Below are 15054 nucleotides of genomic sequence, written 5' to 3' on the forward strand. Positions count from 1 at the left end.
GAGTGAGTTGCGGGAGAGGGGAGTGAGGGATATTGAGAGGTGAGTGAGGTGAGGGTGAGGGGAGTGAGGGATTTTGAGAATTGAGTGAGGTGAGGGTGAGGGGAGTGAGGGATTTTGAGAGGTGAGTGAGGTAAGGGAGAGGGGAGTAAGGGATATTGTGAGGTGAGGGAGGTGAGGGTAAGGGGATTGTGAGGTGAGTGAGGTGAGGGAGAGAGGGAGAGGGGAGTGAGGGATATTGAGAGGTGAGTGAGGTAAGGGAGAGGGGAGTAAGGGGATTGTGAGGTGAGGGAGAGAGGGAGGGAGATGGGAGTGATGAGGATTGAGAGGTGAGGTCCGAGAGAGTGTGCTGTAACCATGGAGATCAACATGGATGGAGGGAGGGGCAGAGAGAGGATGAAGGGGGAGAGGAGTGATGATCAGATTGGAGCTGTGTGGTAATACAGGGATTAGAGGAAGCATTCAGTGAACACTACATCCACCCATTCTCCCTCTAATCCTCAACCTCAAATCAACAGCATTCACCTTCTGCATATTTCTCTCTCTGTGTGTGTGTGTTGCCATGTGGGCATGAGTACCTCTGTGCTCTGCCAGTGATTCATTCAGAACTGCCCCGGAGCTATTTTTAAAGCAATCTCTGTGTGTGTGTGTGTGTGTGTGTGTGTGTGTGTGTGTGTGTGTGTGTGTGTGTGTGTGTGTGTGTGTGTGTGTGTGGTGTGTGTGGTGTGTGTGTGTGTGTGTGTCCTTTCCCCTCCATTAAAGAGCAGATTCTGTATACAGCAGTGTAACACCAGACATGTCTAAATGATTTAACCCCTCTGCAGTCTGTTTTACTGTACTACGGTATTCCTCTGGGCTTCCCAACAGAGGTGGTACGCCCCAAATGCCACCCTATCCTATTTCCTATACAGCGCAATGCTTTTGACGAGAGCCATATATGGGCCCTGGTAGAAGTAGTGTACTACAGAGGGAATAGGCTGCCATGGGAAGCACCCTGGGTGTAATCTAGATTCCAGCCTTGTGAATGAACCTGGTGGTCAGAGGAAACAGATGATTGGAAAGATGTTACAGAGGATTTCTCCTCTTAACATGCTGCTCCAGGTACCAAGCTGTCACTGAAATCCATCACAATAGTTGGAGCTGTGGAAATAATACACAATGTCTATTATCCTGCTGTTTTATGTGAATAGCCCTGAAAGAGGACAGATGGATACCAAACGTCTACGGGATGATTATAATTATTTGTTTTATGTGAAAGCCCGGAAAGAGGACAGATGGATACCAAACGTGTGAGGCTACGGGATGATTATAATTATTTGTTTTATGTGAAAGCCCTGTCTTTTGGAGAGCGTTTGAGAGACAGAGAGGACAGACAGATTCCTGACATACTAACGTGTTCCAGAACCATAACATCAGTCTGCGGAGCCTCTATCAAAACCTCTATTAGCAGGCTTCACCTCACAGAGCAGAACTCAGTGCAGAGACCAGGTTATGACATCAGTCTGCGAAGCCTCTATCAAAGCCTATATTAGCAGGCTTCGCCTCACAGAGCAGAACTCAGTGCAGAGACCAGGTTATAACATCAGTCTGCGAAGCCTCTATCAAAGCCTCTATTAGCAGGCTTCACAGAGCAGAGCAGAACTCAGCGCAGAGACCAGGTTATAACATCAGTCTGCGAAGCCTCTATCAAAGCCCCTATTAGCAGGCTTCACCTCACAGAGCAGAACTCAGTGCAGAGACCAGGTTATGACATCTGGCTACGTAAGACTTACGTTCTCCAATATTACTGTTTTGTAGTTTCAATGAAAAGCTAGAAAAGAGAACCGTGACCCCATCTGAACCTAGCTTTCTTTTTCTCTCGTTTTCCATCCAACCAATCCTTCCGTTATTCTGCCTCTACTGTCAAACAGCCTGACGTACTGACATTCCCCAGCATCAACTCCATATTTTATAGAGAGAGAGAGAGAGAGAGAGAGAGAGAGAGAGAGAGAGAGAGAGAGAGAGAGAGAGAGAGAGAGAGAGAGAGAGAGAGAGAGAGAGAGAGAGAGAGAGAGAGAGAGAGAGAGAGAGAGAGAGAGAGATGGAAATGAGTGAGTGAGTGAGAGATGGAAGTGAGTGAGTGATGGAAGTGAGAGAGAGAGAGAGAGAGAGAAAATAACTGTTATATAAGACCTCATACTCACTGTCTTCTCTTCTAGTTCCTTCTGGTCTCCAGGCAGGAAAGATACTGACTCTCTCTGTTTGATAACTGATCTGAGTTGGTAGTCCGACTGTCTGTTAGTGATCTGTGTTGGTAGTCAGACTGTCTGTTTTGTTAGTGATCTGTGTTGGTAGTCCGACTGTCTGTTAGTGATCTGTGTTGGTAGTCAGACTGTCTGTTTTGTTAGTGATCTGTGTTGGTAGTCAGACTGTCTGTTTTGTTAGTGATCTGTGTTGGTAGTCCGACTGTCTGTTAGTGATCTGTGTTGGTAGTCAGACTGTCTGTTTTGTTAGTGATCTGTGTTGGTAGTCAGACTGTCTGTTTTGTTAGTGATCTGTGTTGGTAGTCAGACTGTCTGTTTTGTTAGTGATCTGTGTTGGTAGACAGACTGTCTGTTAGTGATCTGTGTTGGTAGACAGACTGTCTGTTTTGTTAGTGATCTGTGTTGGTAGTCAGACTGTCTGTTAGTGATCTGTGTTGGTAGTCAGACTGTCTGTTTTGTTAGTGATCTGAATTGGTAGTCAGACTGTCTGTTTTGTTAGTGATCTGTGTTGGTAGTCAGACTGTCTGTTTTGTTAGTGATCTGAGTTGGTAGTCAGACTGTCTGTTTCTTGATCTGTGTTGGTAGTCAGACTGTCTGTTTTGTTAGTGATCTGAGTTGGTAGACAGACTGTCTGTTAGTGATCTGTGTTGGTAGTCCGACTGTCTGTTAGTGATCTGTGTTGGTAGTCAGACTGTCTGTTTTGTTAGTGATCTGAATTGGTAGTCAGACTGTCTGTTTTGTTAGTGATCTGTGTTGGTAGTCAGACTGTCTGTTTTGTTAGTGATCTGTGTTGGTAGTCCGACTGTCTGTTAGTGATCTGTGTTGGTAGTCAGACTGTCTGTTTTGTTAGTGATCTGTGTTGGTAGTCAGACTGTCTGTTTTGTTAGTGATCTGAGTTGGTAGACAGACTGTCTGTTAGTGATCTGTGTTGGTAGTCCGACTGTCTGTTAGTGATCTGTGTTGGTAGTCAGACTGTCTGTTTTGTTAGTGATCTGAATTGGTAGTCAGACTGTCTGTTTTGTTAGTGATCTGTGTTGGTAGTCCGACTGTCTGTTAGTGATCTGTGTTGGTAGTCAGACTGTCTGTTTTGTTAGTGATCTGTGTTGGTAGTCCGACTGTCTGTTAGTGATCTGTGTTGGTAGTCAGACTGTCTGTTTTGTTAGTGATCTGTGTTGGTAGTCCGACTGTCTGTTAGTGATCTGTGTTGGTAGTCAGACTGTCTGTTTTGTTAGTGATCTGTGTTGGTAGTCAGACTGTCTGTTTTGTTAGTGATCTGTGTTGGTAGTCAGACTGTCTGTTAGTGATCTGTGTTGGTAGTCAGACTGTCTGTTTTGTTAGTGATCTGAATTGGTAGTCAGACTGTCTGTTTTGTTAGTGATCTGTGTTGGTAGTCAGACTGTCTGTTTTGTTAGTGATCTGTGTTGGTAGTCCGACTGTCTGTTAGTGATCTGTGTTGGTAGACAGACTGTCTGTTTTGTTAGTGATCTGTGTTGGTAGTCAGACTGTCTGTTAGTGATCTGTGTTGGTAGTCAGACTGTCTGTTTTGTTAGTGATCTGTGTTGGTAGTCAGACTGTCTGTTTCTTGATCTGTGTTGGTAGTCAGACTGTCTGTTTTGTTAGTGATCTGAGTTGGTAGTCAGACTGTCTGTTTTGTTAGTGATCTGAGTTGGTAGTCAGACTGTCTGTTTTGTTAGTGATCTGAGTTGGTAGTCAGACTGTCTGTTTTGTTAGTGATCTGAGTTGGTAGTCAGACTGTCTGTTTTGTTAGTGATCTGAGTTGGTAGTCAGACTGTCTGTTTTGTTAGTGATCTGAGTTGGTAGTCAGACTGTCTGTTTTGTTAGTGATCTGAGTTGGTAGTCAGACTGTCTGTTTCTTGATCTGTGTTGGTAGTCAGACTGTCTGTTTTGTTAGTGATCTGAGTTGGTAGTCAGACTGTCTGTTTTGTTAGTGATCTGAGTTGGTAGACAGACTGTCTGTTTTGTTAGTGATCTGTGTTGGTAGACAGACTGTCTGTTAGTGATCTGTGTTGGTAGACAGTGTACCCCAGCTAGCTACTATGTCACATCATATAGCCTAACATTTTACATGTACACACACACACACACCACACACACACACACACACACACACACACACACACACACACACACACACACACACACACACACACACTGAACATTGTGTTAAAGTAAGCGTTCATATGCTGTATGCCTCCCACACTTGGCATTACACACACACACACACACACACACACACACACACACACACACACACACACACACACACACACACACACACACACACACACACACACACGCACACTTACCAATATGCTGCATGAGATACATTCTTTTCTCAAGCATGTTTTCTTTGTATTACATGCAGCTATAGACACTGTCTTTCTCTCTCTCTGTCTCTCTGCCTCTGTCTCTCTCTCTCTCTCTCTCTCTCTCTCTCTCTCTCTCTCCCTCCCTCCTCAGTGTGTGAAGAACATGACAGAACCCTCTGTTCCCCTGTCTATCCTATCAACTACTTACATAAGCAACATTCTAGTGTACCACCTGCCCTGCTCTCCCTTCAGTCCTGCCTCTCCCGTTCCCTCCAGCTGTATGTGTGTCTACTCCTGTTTATAGCAGACCTGTGAACGCAGACGGGAAGGGAATGGACAGCGTGTGGGAGGAGGGGAGGGAGCCAACCACGCTCCATGTGGGAGTGAGAGAGAGGCTGACAGAGAAAGTGATTGATTGGTTGTTGTGTTTTTAGATTGTTGTGTTTCTGCCTGCACTCTTGTTCGTTTTATGACTCTGGGTGTCTGGGTTTGTTTGTGCTTGTGTGTGTGCGTTCATGCGTGCCAATGTGTCTGGTTTGGCGTAATGACTTTTGCCATGGCAACAGAAGACCTTGTTTTGGAGAGAGGGAATGAGAGATGATATTGATGAAAATAGATAGAGAGAGAGAGTTAGACAGAGTTAGACAGAGAGAGTTAGACAGAGAGAGAGACAGATACAGAGAGAGAGACAGCGAGAGGGGAAGTGAGCACGAGATGGTAAGACTGCTAAGAGAAACCACAGTCTACAGGAAGAGAGATCAATATGTTCCTCAGTAGCCTGCTAGAGCTAATGTAACCACAGTCTACAGGAAGAGAGATCAATATGTTCCTCAGTAGCCTGCTAGAGCTAATGTAACCACAGTCTAGACAGGAAGAGAGATCAATATGTTCCTCAGTAGCCTGCTAGTACTAATGTAACCACAGTCTACAGGAAGAGAGATCAATATGTTCCTTAGTAGCCTGCTAGTACTAATGTAACCACAGTCTACAGGAAGTGAGATCAATATGTTCCTCAGTAGCCTGCTAGTACTAATGTAACCACAGTCTACAGGAAGATAGATCAATATGTTCCTCAGTAGCCTGCTAGTACTAATGTAACCACAGTCTACAGGAAGAGAGATCAATATGTTCCTTAGTAGCCTGCTAGTACTAATGTAACCACAGTCTACAGGAAGTGAGATCAATATGTTCCTCAGTAGCCTGCTAGTACTAATGTAACCACAGTCTACAGGAAGATAGATCAATATGTTCCTCAGTAGCCTGCTAGTACTAATGTAACCACAGTCTACAGGAAGAGAGATCAATATGTTCCTCAGTAGCCTGCTAGTACTAATGTAACCACAGTCTACAGGAAGAGAGATCAATATGTTCCTCAGTAGCCTGCTAGTGCTAATGTAACCACAGTCTACAGGAAGAGAGATCAATATGTTCCTCAGTAGCCTGCTAGAGCTAATGTAACCACAGTCTACAGGAAGAGAGATCAATATGTTCCTCAGTAGCCTGCTAGTACTAATGTAACCACAGTCTACAGGAAGAGAGATCAATATGTTCCTCAGTAGCCTGCTAGTACTAATGTAACCACAGTCTACAGGAAGAGAGATCAATATGTTCCTCAGTAGCCTGCTAGTACTAATGTTACCACAGTCTACAGGAAGAGAGATCAATATGTTCCTCAGTAGCCTGCTAGTACTAATGTAACCACAGTCTACAGGAAGAGAGATCAATATGTTCCTCAGTAGCCTGCTAGTACTAATGTAACCACAGTCTACAGGAAGAGAGATCAATATGTTCCTCAGTAGCCTGCTAGTACTAATGTAACCACAGTCTACAGGAAGAGAGATCAATATGTTCCTCAGTAGCCTGCTAGTACTAATGTAACCACAGTCTACAGGAAGAGAGATCAATATGTTCCTCAGTAGCCTGCTAGTACTAATGTAACCACAGTCTACAGGAAGAGAGATCAATATGTTCCTCAGTAGCCTGCTAGTACTAATGTAACCACAGTCTACAGGAAGAGAGATCAATATGTTCCTCAGTAGCCTGCTAGTACTAATGTAACCACAGTCTACAGGAAGAGAGATCAATATGTTCCTCAGTAGCCTGCTAGTACTAATGTAACCACAGTCTAGAGGAAGAGAGATCAATATGTTCCTCAGTAGCCTGCTAGTACTAATGTAACCACAGTCTAGACAGGAAGAGAGATCAATATGTTCCTCAGTAGCCTGCTAGTACTAATGTAACCACAGTCTAGACAGGAAGAGAGATCAATATGTTCCTCAGTAGCCTGCTAGTACTAATGTAACCACAGTCTACAGGAAGAGAGATCAATATGTTCCTCAGTAGCCTGCTAGAGCTAATGTAACCACAGTCTAGACAGGAAGAGAGATCAATATGTTCCTCAGTAGCCTGCTAGTACTAATGTAACCACAGTCTACAGGAAGAGAGATCAATATGTTCCTCAGTAGCCTGCTAGTACTAATGTAACCACAGTCTACAGGAAGATAGATCAATATGTTCCTCAGTAGCCTGCTAGTACTAATGTAACCACAGTCTACAGGAAGAGAGATCAATATGTTCCTCAGTAGCCTGCTAGTACTAATGTAACCACAGTCTACAGGAAGAGAGATCAATATGTTCCTCAGTAGCCTGCTAGTGCTAATGTAACCACAGTCTACAGGAAGAGAGATCAATATGTTCCTCAGTAGCCTGCTAGAGCTAATGTAACCACAGTCTACAGGAAGAGAGATCAATATGTTCCTCAGTAGCCTGCTAGTACTAATGTAACCACAGTCTACAGGAAGAGAGATCAATATGTTCCTCAGTAGCCTGCTAGTACTAATGTAACCACAGTCTACAGGAAGAAAGATCAATATGTTCCTCAGTAGCCTGCTAGTACTAATGTTACCACAGTCTACAGGAAGAGAGATCAATATGTTCCTCAGTAGCCTGCTAGTACTAATGTAACCACAGTCTACAGGAAGAGAGATCAATATGTTCCTCAGTAGCCTGCTAGTACTAATGTAACCACAGTCTACAGGAAGAGTGATCAATATGTTCCTCAGTAGCCTGCTAGTACTAATGTTACCACAGTCTACAGGAAGAGAGATCAATATGTTCCTCAGTAGCCTGCTAGTACTAATGTAACCACAGTCTACAGGAAGAGAGATCAATATGTTCCTCAGTAGCCTGCTAGTACTAATGTAACCACAGTCTACAGGAAGAGAGATCAATATGTTCCTCAGTAGCCTGCTAGTACTAATGTAACCACAGTCTACAGGAAGAGAGATCAATATGTTCCTCAGTAGCCTGCTAGTACTAATGTAACCACAGTCTACAGGAAGAGAGATCAATATGTTCCTCAGTAGCCTGCTAGTACTAATGTAACCACAGCCTACAGGAAGAGAGATCAATATGTTCCTCAGTAGCCTGCTAGTACTAATGTAACCACAGTCTACAGGAAGAGAGATCAATATGTTCCTCAGTAGCCTGCTAGTACTAATGTAACCACAGTCTACAGGAAGAGAGATCAATATGTTCCTCAGTAGCCTGCTAGTACTAATGTAACCACAGTCTACAGGAAGAGAGATCAATATGTTCCTCAGTAGCCTGCTAGTACTAATGTAACCACAGTCTACAGGAAGAGAGATCAATATGTTCCTCAGTAGCCTGCTAGTACTAATGTAACCACAGTCTACAGGAAGAGAGATCAATATGTTCCTCAGTAGCCTGATAAAACTAATGCGCCTCAGTTTTAGCTTCTTTGTGGTTTACATGTTTAAGAGGGAGTTAGGTTTTTGAAAAATTCTGGGAACTTTGAAGTTTTTTCCCAAACTCCCAGTTGGATGTTTCCCAGAATCAGGAGGGTATAAGCAGGACATCTGGAATCCTCCAACCAGGACACTAGTAATGAGGGAGACTAATAAAGGATTCACAGGATGGGACATGGCCTTTCTCCCCACGCTATTAACTGCAGTGTTATTGTGGACTGGACACACCTCTCTCTCTCTCTCTCTCTCTCTCTCTCTCTCTCTCTCTCTCTCTCTCTCTCTCTCTTTTCTCCCATCTCTCATACCCCACCAGAGATGCCACGAGTGACTATGGGTCATTCCCTCACAGGTTTGGCCAGATCGACTGATGTTAAGACCTGATTAGGAAAGAGGGAGGAGGAGGGAGCAGGATGGAGAGACGAGGGAAGAGGTAGGAGAGACGAGGGAAGAGAGACAAGGGTTGGGAGAGGGAGGAGAGAGGAGGGAAGATACATGAGAGAGGAGGAAGGAGAGAGGATGGAGGAGAGAGGAGGGAAGATATATGAGGGAGGGAAGATATGAGAGAGGATGGAAGAGAGACAAGGTAGGATGGAGGAGAGAAGAGGCAGGCTAGGGATTGGAGGGAGGTTGAACTGAAACACTGTGTTAACAGGGAGGGAGGTTGATCTAAAGCACTGTGTTAACAGGGAGGGAGGTTGATCTAAAGCACTGTGTTAACAGGGAGGGAGGTTGATCTAAAACACTGTGTTAACAGGGAGGGAGGTTGATCTAAAACACTGTGTTAACAGGGAGGGAGGTTGATCTAAAGCACTGTGTTAACAGGGGAGTGAGGTTGATCTAAAGCACTGTGTTAACAGGGGAGTGAGGTTGATCTAAAGCACTGTGTTAACAGGGAGGTTGATCTAAAGCACTGTGTTAACAGGGAGTGAGGTTGATTTAAAGCACTGTGTTAACAGGGAGGGAGGTTGATCTAAAGCACTGTGTTAACAGGGAGGGAGGTTGATCTAAAGCACTGTGTTAACAGGGAGGGAGGTTGATCTAAAACACTGTGTTAACAGGGAGGGAGGTTGATCTAAAGCACTGTGTTAACAGGGAGGGAGGTTGATCTAAAACACTGTGTTAACAGGGAGGGAGGTGGATCTAAAACACTGTGTTAACAGGGAGGGAGGTTGACCTAAAACACTGTGTTAACAGGGAGGGAGGTTGATCTAAAGCACTGTGTTAACAGGGTGGGAGGTTGATCTAAAGCACTGTATTAACAGGGAGGGAGGTTGATCTAAAACACTGTATTAACAGGGAGGGAGGTTGATCTAAAACACTGTGTTAACAGGGTGGGAGGTTGATCTAAAGCACTGTGTTAACAGGGGAGTGATACAGCGTGGGTTTTCTCCAGTGGGTCCCTCCCTCATCACCAATTGGCTGCCTGTTACAGTGAAGTCACAATCGGTGGTTTGTCTGCTGTTGCTATTGGGGAAACTGGAACAACGGCCCTCAGCCGAGTAAATACATGTCCAATATTTATTTGAGTGGAAGATCAGTTCTGTATATGCCGTTGGTCACTGTAGCTACTGTTTTCAGGTGAAACAGCGGCCGTTGATTAGGAAGCTGGGGGTAGCTTGTTCTGTTCCAAGTCAAGTGTTAGGGCTGCCGTTGATTAGGAAGCTGGGGGTAGCTTGTTCTGTTCCAAATCAAGTGTTAGGGCTGCCGTTGATTAGGAAGCTGGGGGTAGCTTGTTCTGTTCCAAATCAAGTGTTAGGGCTGCCGTTGATTAGGAAGCTGGGGGTAGCTTGTTCTGTTCCAAGTCAAGTGTTAGGGCTGCCGTTGATTAGGAAGCTGGGGGTAGCTTGTTCTGTTCCAAATCAAGTGTTAGGGCTGCCGTTGATTAGGAAGCTGGGGGTAGCTTGTTCTGTTCCAAATCAAGTGTTAGGGCTGTCGTTGATGAGGAAGCTGGGGGTAGCTTGTTCTGTTCCAAATCAAGTGTTAGGGCTGCCGTTGATTAGGAAGCTGGGGGTAGCTTGTTCTGTTCCAAATCAAGTGTTAGGGCTGCCGTTGATTAGGAAGCTGGGGGTAGCGTGTTCTGTTCCAAATCAAGTGTTAGGGCTGCCGTTGATTAGGAAGCTGGGGGTAGCTTGTTCTGTTCCAAATCAAGTGTTAGGGCTGCCGTTGATTAGGAAGCTGGGGGTAGCTTGTTCTGTTCCAAATCAAGTGTTAGGGCTGCCGTTGATTAGGAAGCTGGGGGTAGCTTGTTCTGTTCCAAATCAAGTGTTAGGGCTGCCGTTGATTAGGAAGCTGGGGGTAGCTTGTTCTGTTCCAAGTCAAGTGTTAGGGCTGCCGTTGATTAGGAAGCTGGGGTAGCTTGTTCTGTTCCAAATCAAACGTTAGGGCTGCCGTTGATTAGGAAGCTGGGGGTAGCTTGTTCTGTTCCAAATCAAGTGTTAGGGCTGCCGTTGATTAGGAAGCTGGGGGTAGCTTGTTCTGTTCCAAATCAAGTGTTAGGGCTGACGTTGATTAGGAAGCTGGGGTAACTTGTTCTGTTCCAAATCAAGTGTTAGGGCTGCCATTGATTAGGAAGCTGGGGGTAGCTTGTTCTGTTCCAAATCAAGTGTTAGGGCTGACGTTGATTAGGAAGCTGGGGTAACTTGTTCTGTTCCAAATCAAGTGTTAGGGCTGCCGTTGATTAGGAAGCTGGGGGTAGCTTGTTCTGTTCCAAATCAAGTGTTAGGGCTGCCGTTGATTAGGAAGCTGGGGGTAGCTTGTTCTGTTCCAAATCAAGTGTTAGGGCTGTCGTTGATTAGGAAGCTGGGGGTAGCTTGTTCTGTTCCAAATCAAGTGTAATGGAGGCCGTTGCAATGATGGTGATCAAGTCTGATAAACAATGCTTCTGTTGTTCCTGTCATTCTCCTGTCATTGGTTGATCCTGGGCGTTATGCTGTATCTCTGACGTCCCCTCCTACTTTCTCCCCCTCCCTCTGTCTCTCCTTCTCTCACAGGTGTCCAGCCTCCCTTCATCACCTCCACCACCACCTCAGGCCTGCAGTCTCCCTCTCTCCCCCCTCTCACCCCATTCTGTCCCCCCTGGAAGAGGACAACAGCCTACCCCAGACCACCCTAGTTGCAACTAGACTACAATCCAACATCCTACCCCAGATCACCCTAGTTCCAACTAGACTACAATCCAACATCCTACCCCAGACCACCCTAGTTCCAACTAGACTACAATCCCACATCCTACCCCAGACCACCCTAGTTCCAACTAGACTACAATCCAACATCCTACCCCAGACCACCCTAGTTCCAACTAGACTACAATCCCACATCCTTCCACTCCACCCCTCCCCAAACAGACGAGGGGGAGAGAGGAGCTTCGCCCCCCCCTCATCCCCTCCCTCCCTCTCTCTCCCCCCTCCCAACATGCAGCCTCAGGGCCTGTGTGTAAGAGCCATGGTACAGCCCATCCCTAGATTGAAATCTTGAACCACTCCAGTTGTACTGCACTGAGTAATGAAGTGAAGCTAAATGTTCTGATGTGAAACTGGGCTGGACCAGCGCTGAACGGACAGGAGAAAACAGGATGTGACCTCAGCATCAGCCCACCTCACTTCCTGTTCATCTCAACTAATAGGAAGACTGGATCACAGGCCTCAAATTCCACAATCACTCAATCAAACTTTATTTATAAAAGCCTTTTTACAGCAACATTTCTCACAAAGTGCTTTACAGTAGTCACCTTAGTAAACCTATTTCTGACTTCCAGAGAGCAGGCAGCAGCACAGTGGCAAGAGAAAACCTCCTTACAAGTGGAGATGTGTTAGCTAACCTCTGACCTCTGACCTGTGTCTGGGCTTGGCTGCTTGTTGGATCCAGGCCGTAGTATTGAATCTAGTGGCTTCTACTGACCGTAGCTAGCGCGTCAGCTTCTAGAATGTTCTATTAGGTTCTAGTACGTTCTAAGAGGTTCTAGTATGTTCTGTTATGGTCTATTAGATTATAATATGTTCTCTTAGGTTCTAGTATGCTCTATTAGGTTCTAGTATGTTCTATTAGGTTCTAGTAGGCTCTACCAGGCTGTCTCTGGCCCTGTGCTGTGGCCTCCTGGCCTGTGGCCCTCCTCTCTGGCTCTAGCTTTGGGCGAGGCACACAGTTCTCCCCCCTCCCCTGCTCAACCTCCACCATTCGCCCCTCCCTCGCCACGGCTGTCCTCCCCCCCCGCCCCCGCCCCCACCCTTCCTCCCCCTCCCATCACCACCACTCCCCCCATCATCACCATCACCCCCACCCCTCTCAACCCCCATCTCACCCCCAATCCCCTCCTCCCTTCTCCCCTGTGGTCACCATGACGACCACTCCCACTGCTCGTGAGCATCTCCTGGTGGTGAGGAGGCGCAACCCCCACATGCGCTACACTCTCAGCCCTGAAAACCTGCGCTCCCTCTCAGCCCAGGGCGGTGATGGCATTGGCCCTAGGGGTCACGGCGGGGAAAGGTCAGCTGGTGAACGGTCAGGGGTCGGAGGTCATGGAGAGGGTCATGGCGGCGGACTACAAAGGGCCAATAGCGACACGGACCTGGTGACCTCGGAGAGCAGGTCATCGCTGACTGCGTCGACATACGAGTTCACGATGGGGCGGGGCCAAAACCTGGTCATCAACTGGGACATCAAGGAGGAAGTGGACGCCACGGACTGGATCGGACTCTACCATATCGGTGAGACACAGGGGGAGGACTAGACCATCTTCAGAGGAAGAAGGGGTAGGGGGGTCAAGTTATGTCAAGTTTTCCTTTATTGTCCCATTCCCAGAAAGTTGGACATTCATTTAGTTACCTTCACATTTTAAACACACACACCAATCATAGAACAAGATCCTCAATGGAGACCAAGGACGGGGGAAGAGAGGAGGGAGGGAGGTAGGAAGAGAGGGGGCGGGAGGTAGGATGAGAGGGAGGAAGAGAGGGGAGGGAGGGAGGTAGGTAGGATGAGAGGGAGGAGGAGAGGGGGGAGGGAAGTAGGATGAGTGGTAGGATGAGAGGGGGAAGGAGGGATGATGAGAGGGAGGATGAGAGGGGGAAGGAGGGATGATGAGAGGGAGGATTGGAGGGGGGAGGGAAGTAGGATGAGAGGTAGGATGAGAGGGGGAAGAAGGAAGGGAGGGGGGAGGTAGGGAGGTAGGTAGGATGAGAGGGAGGAAGAGAGGGGGGAGGGAAGTAGGATGAGAGGGGGAAGGAGGGATGATGAGAGGGAGGAAGGGAGGGGGAGGTAGAGAGGTGGGAGGAAGAGAGGGGAGTGGGAGGTAGGATGAGAGGGAAGAAGAGGGGGGGGGATGGGGAAGGGAAGTAGGGTGAGATGGGGAGGGTGGGAGGTAGGGTGAGAAGGGGAGGATGGATAAGGGAGGTAGGGTGAGAGGGGGAGGATGGGGAAGGGAGAGAGGGTGAGAGGGGGAGGATGGGGAAAGGAGGTAGGGTGAGAGGGGGAGAATGGGGAAGGGAGGTAGGGTGAGAGGGGGAGGATGGGGAAGGGAGGTAGGGTGAGAGGGGGAAAATGGCTTGGGAGGTAGGGTGAGAGGGGGAGGATGGGGAAAGGAGGTAGGGTGAGAGGGGGTGAATGGGGAAGGGAGGTAGGGTGAGAGGGGGAGGATGGGGAAGGGAGGTAGGGTGAGAGGGGGAGGATGGGGAAGGGAGGTAGGGTGAGAGGGGGAAAATGGCTTGGGAGGTAGGGTGAGAGGGGGAGGATGGGGAAAGGAGGTAGGGTGAGAGGGGGTGAATGGGGAAGGGAGGTAGGGTGAGAGGGGGAGAATGGGGAAGGGAGGTAGGGTGAGAGGGGGAGGATGGGGAAAGGAGGTAGGGTGAGAGGGGGTGAATGGGGAAGGGAGGTAGGGTGAGAGGGGGAGAATGGGGAAGGGAGGTAGGGTGAGAGGGGGAGGATGGGGAAGGGAGGTAGGGTGAGAGGGGGAGGATGGATAAGGGAGGTAGGGTGAGAGGGGGAGGATGGGGAAGGGAGAGAGGGTGAGAGGGGGAGGATGGGGAAAGGAGGTAGGGTGAGAGGGGGAGAATGGGGAAGGGAGGTAGGGTGAGAGGGGGAGGATGGGGAAGGGAGGTAGGGTGAGAGGGGGAAAATGGCTTGGGAGGTAGGGTGAGAGGGGGAGGATGGGGAAAGGAGGTAGGGTGAGAGGGGGTGAATGGGTAAGGGAGGTAGGGTGAGAGGGGGAGGATGGGGAAGGGAGGTAGGGTGAGAGGGGGAGGATGGGGAAGGGAGGTAGGGTGAGAGGGGGAGGATGGGGAAGGGAGGTAGGGTGAGAGGGGGAGGATGGGGACGGGAGGTAGGGTGAGAGGGGGATGATGGGGAAGGGAGGTAGGGTGAGAGGGGGAGGATGGGGAAGGGAGGTAGGGTGAGAGGGGGAGGATGGGGAAGGGAGGTAGGGTGAGAGGGGGGGATGGGGAAGGGAGGTGAAAGCACTACGTTTGTTTGTTTGTTTGTTTGTTTGTTTGTTTTGGGGGCACTACGTGAAGTGCATGTGATGAATACACTGGACCACAGCCAGGCAGGCTGAGATAATCACAGTGTGTGTGTATATTAGCTACAGTGCATTCAGAAAGGATTCAGACCCCTTGACTTTTTCAAATCAAATTGTATTTGTCACATGCGCGGAATACAACAGGTGTAGGTAGACCTTACCGTGAAATGCTGAATACAACAGGTGTAGGTAGACCTTACCGTGAAATG

General features: G+C 47.8%; 1 protein-coding gene across 4 annotated transcripts in view; it reads left to right on the top strand.

Moving 5' to 3' along the window:
• hecw2b (HECT, C2 and WW domain containing E3 ubiquitin protein ligase 2b) overlaps positions 1–15054 on the top strand; it is an 87798-nt gene that overhangs the window by 13319 nt on the left and 59425 nt on the right. For all 4 annotated transcript variants that reach the window (XM_090207297.1, XM_090207299.1, XM_090207298.1 and 1 more), the window contains exon 2: positions 11328–13040. In XM_090207297.1, the coding sequence (XP_090063423.1) occupies positions 12671–13040 (370 nt within the window). In that variant the 5' untranslated portion in view covers positions 11328–12670. The remainder of the gene's footprint in view (positions 1–11327; positions 13041–15054) is intronic.

The sequence above is a fragment of the Oncorhynchus mykiss genome, chromosome 18 (genome assembly GCF_057628025.1).
Source record: "Oncorhynchus mykiss isolate SJ-2025 chromosome 18, ASM5762802v1, whole genome shotgun sequence".
Lineage (NCBI taxonomy): Eukaryota > Metazoa > Chordata > Actinopteri > Salmoniformes > Salmonidae > Oncorhynchus > Oncorhynchus mykiss.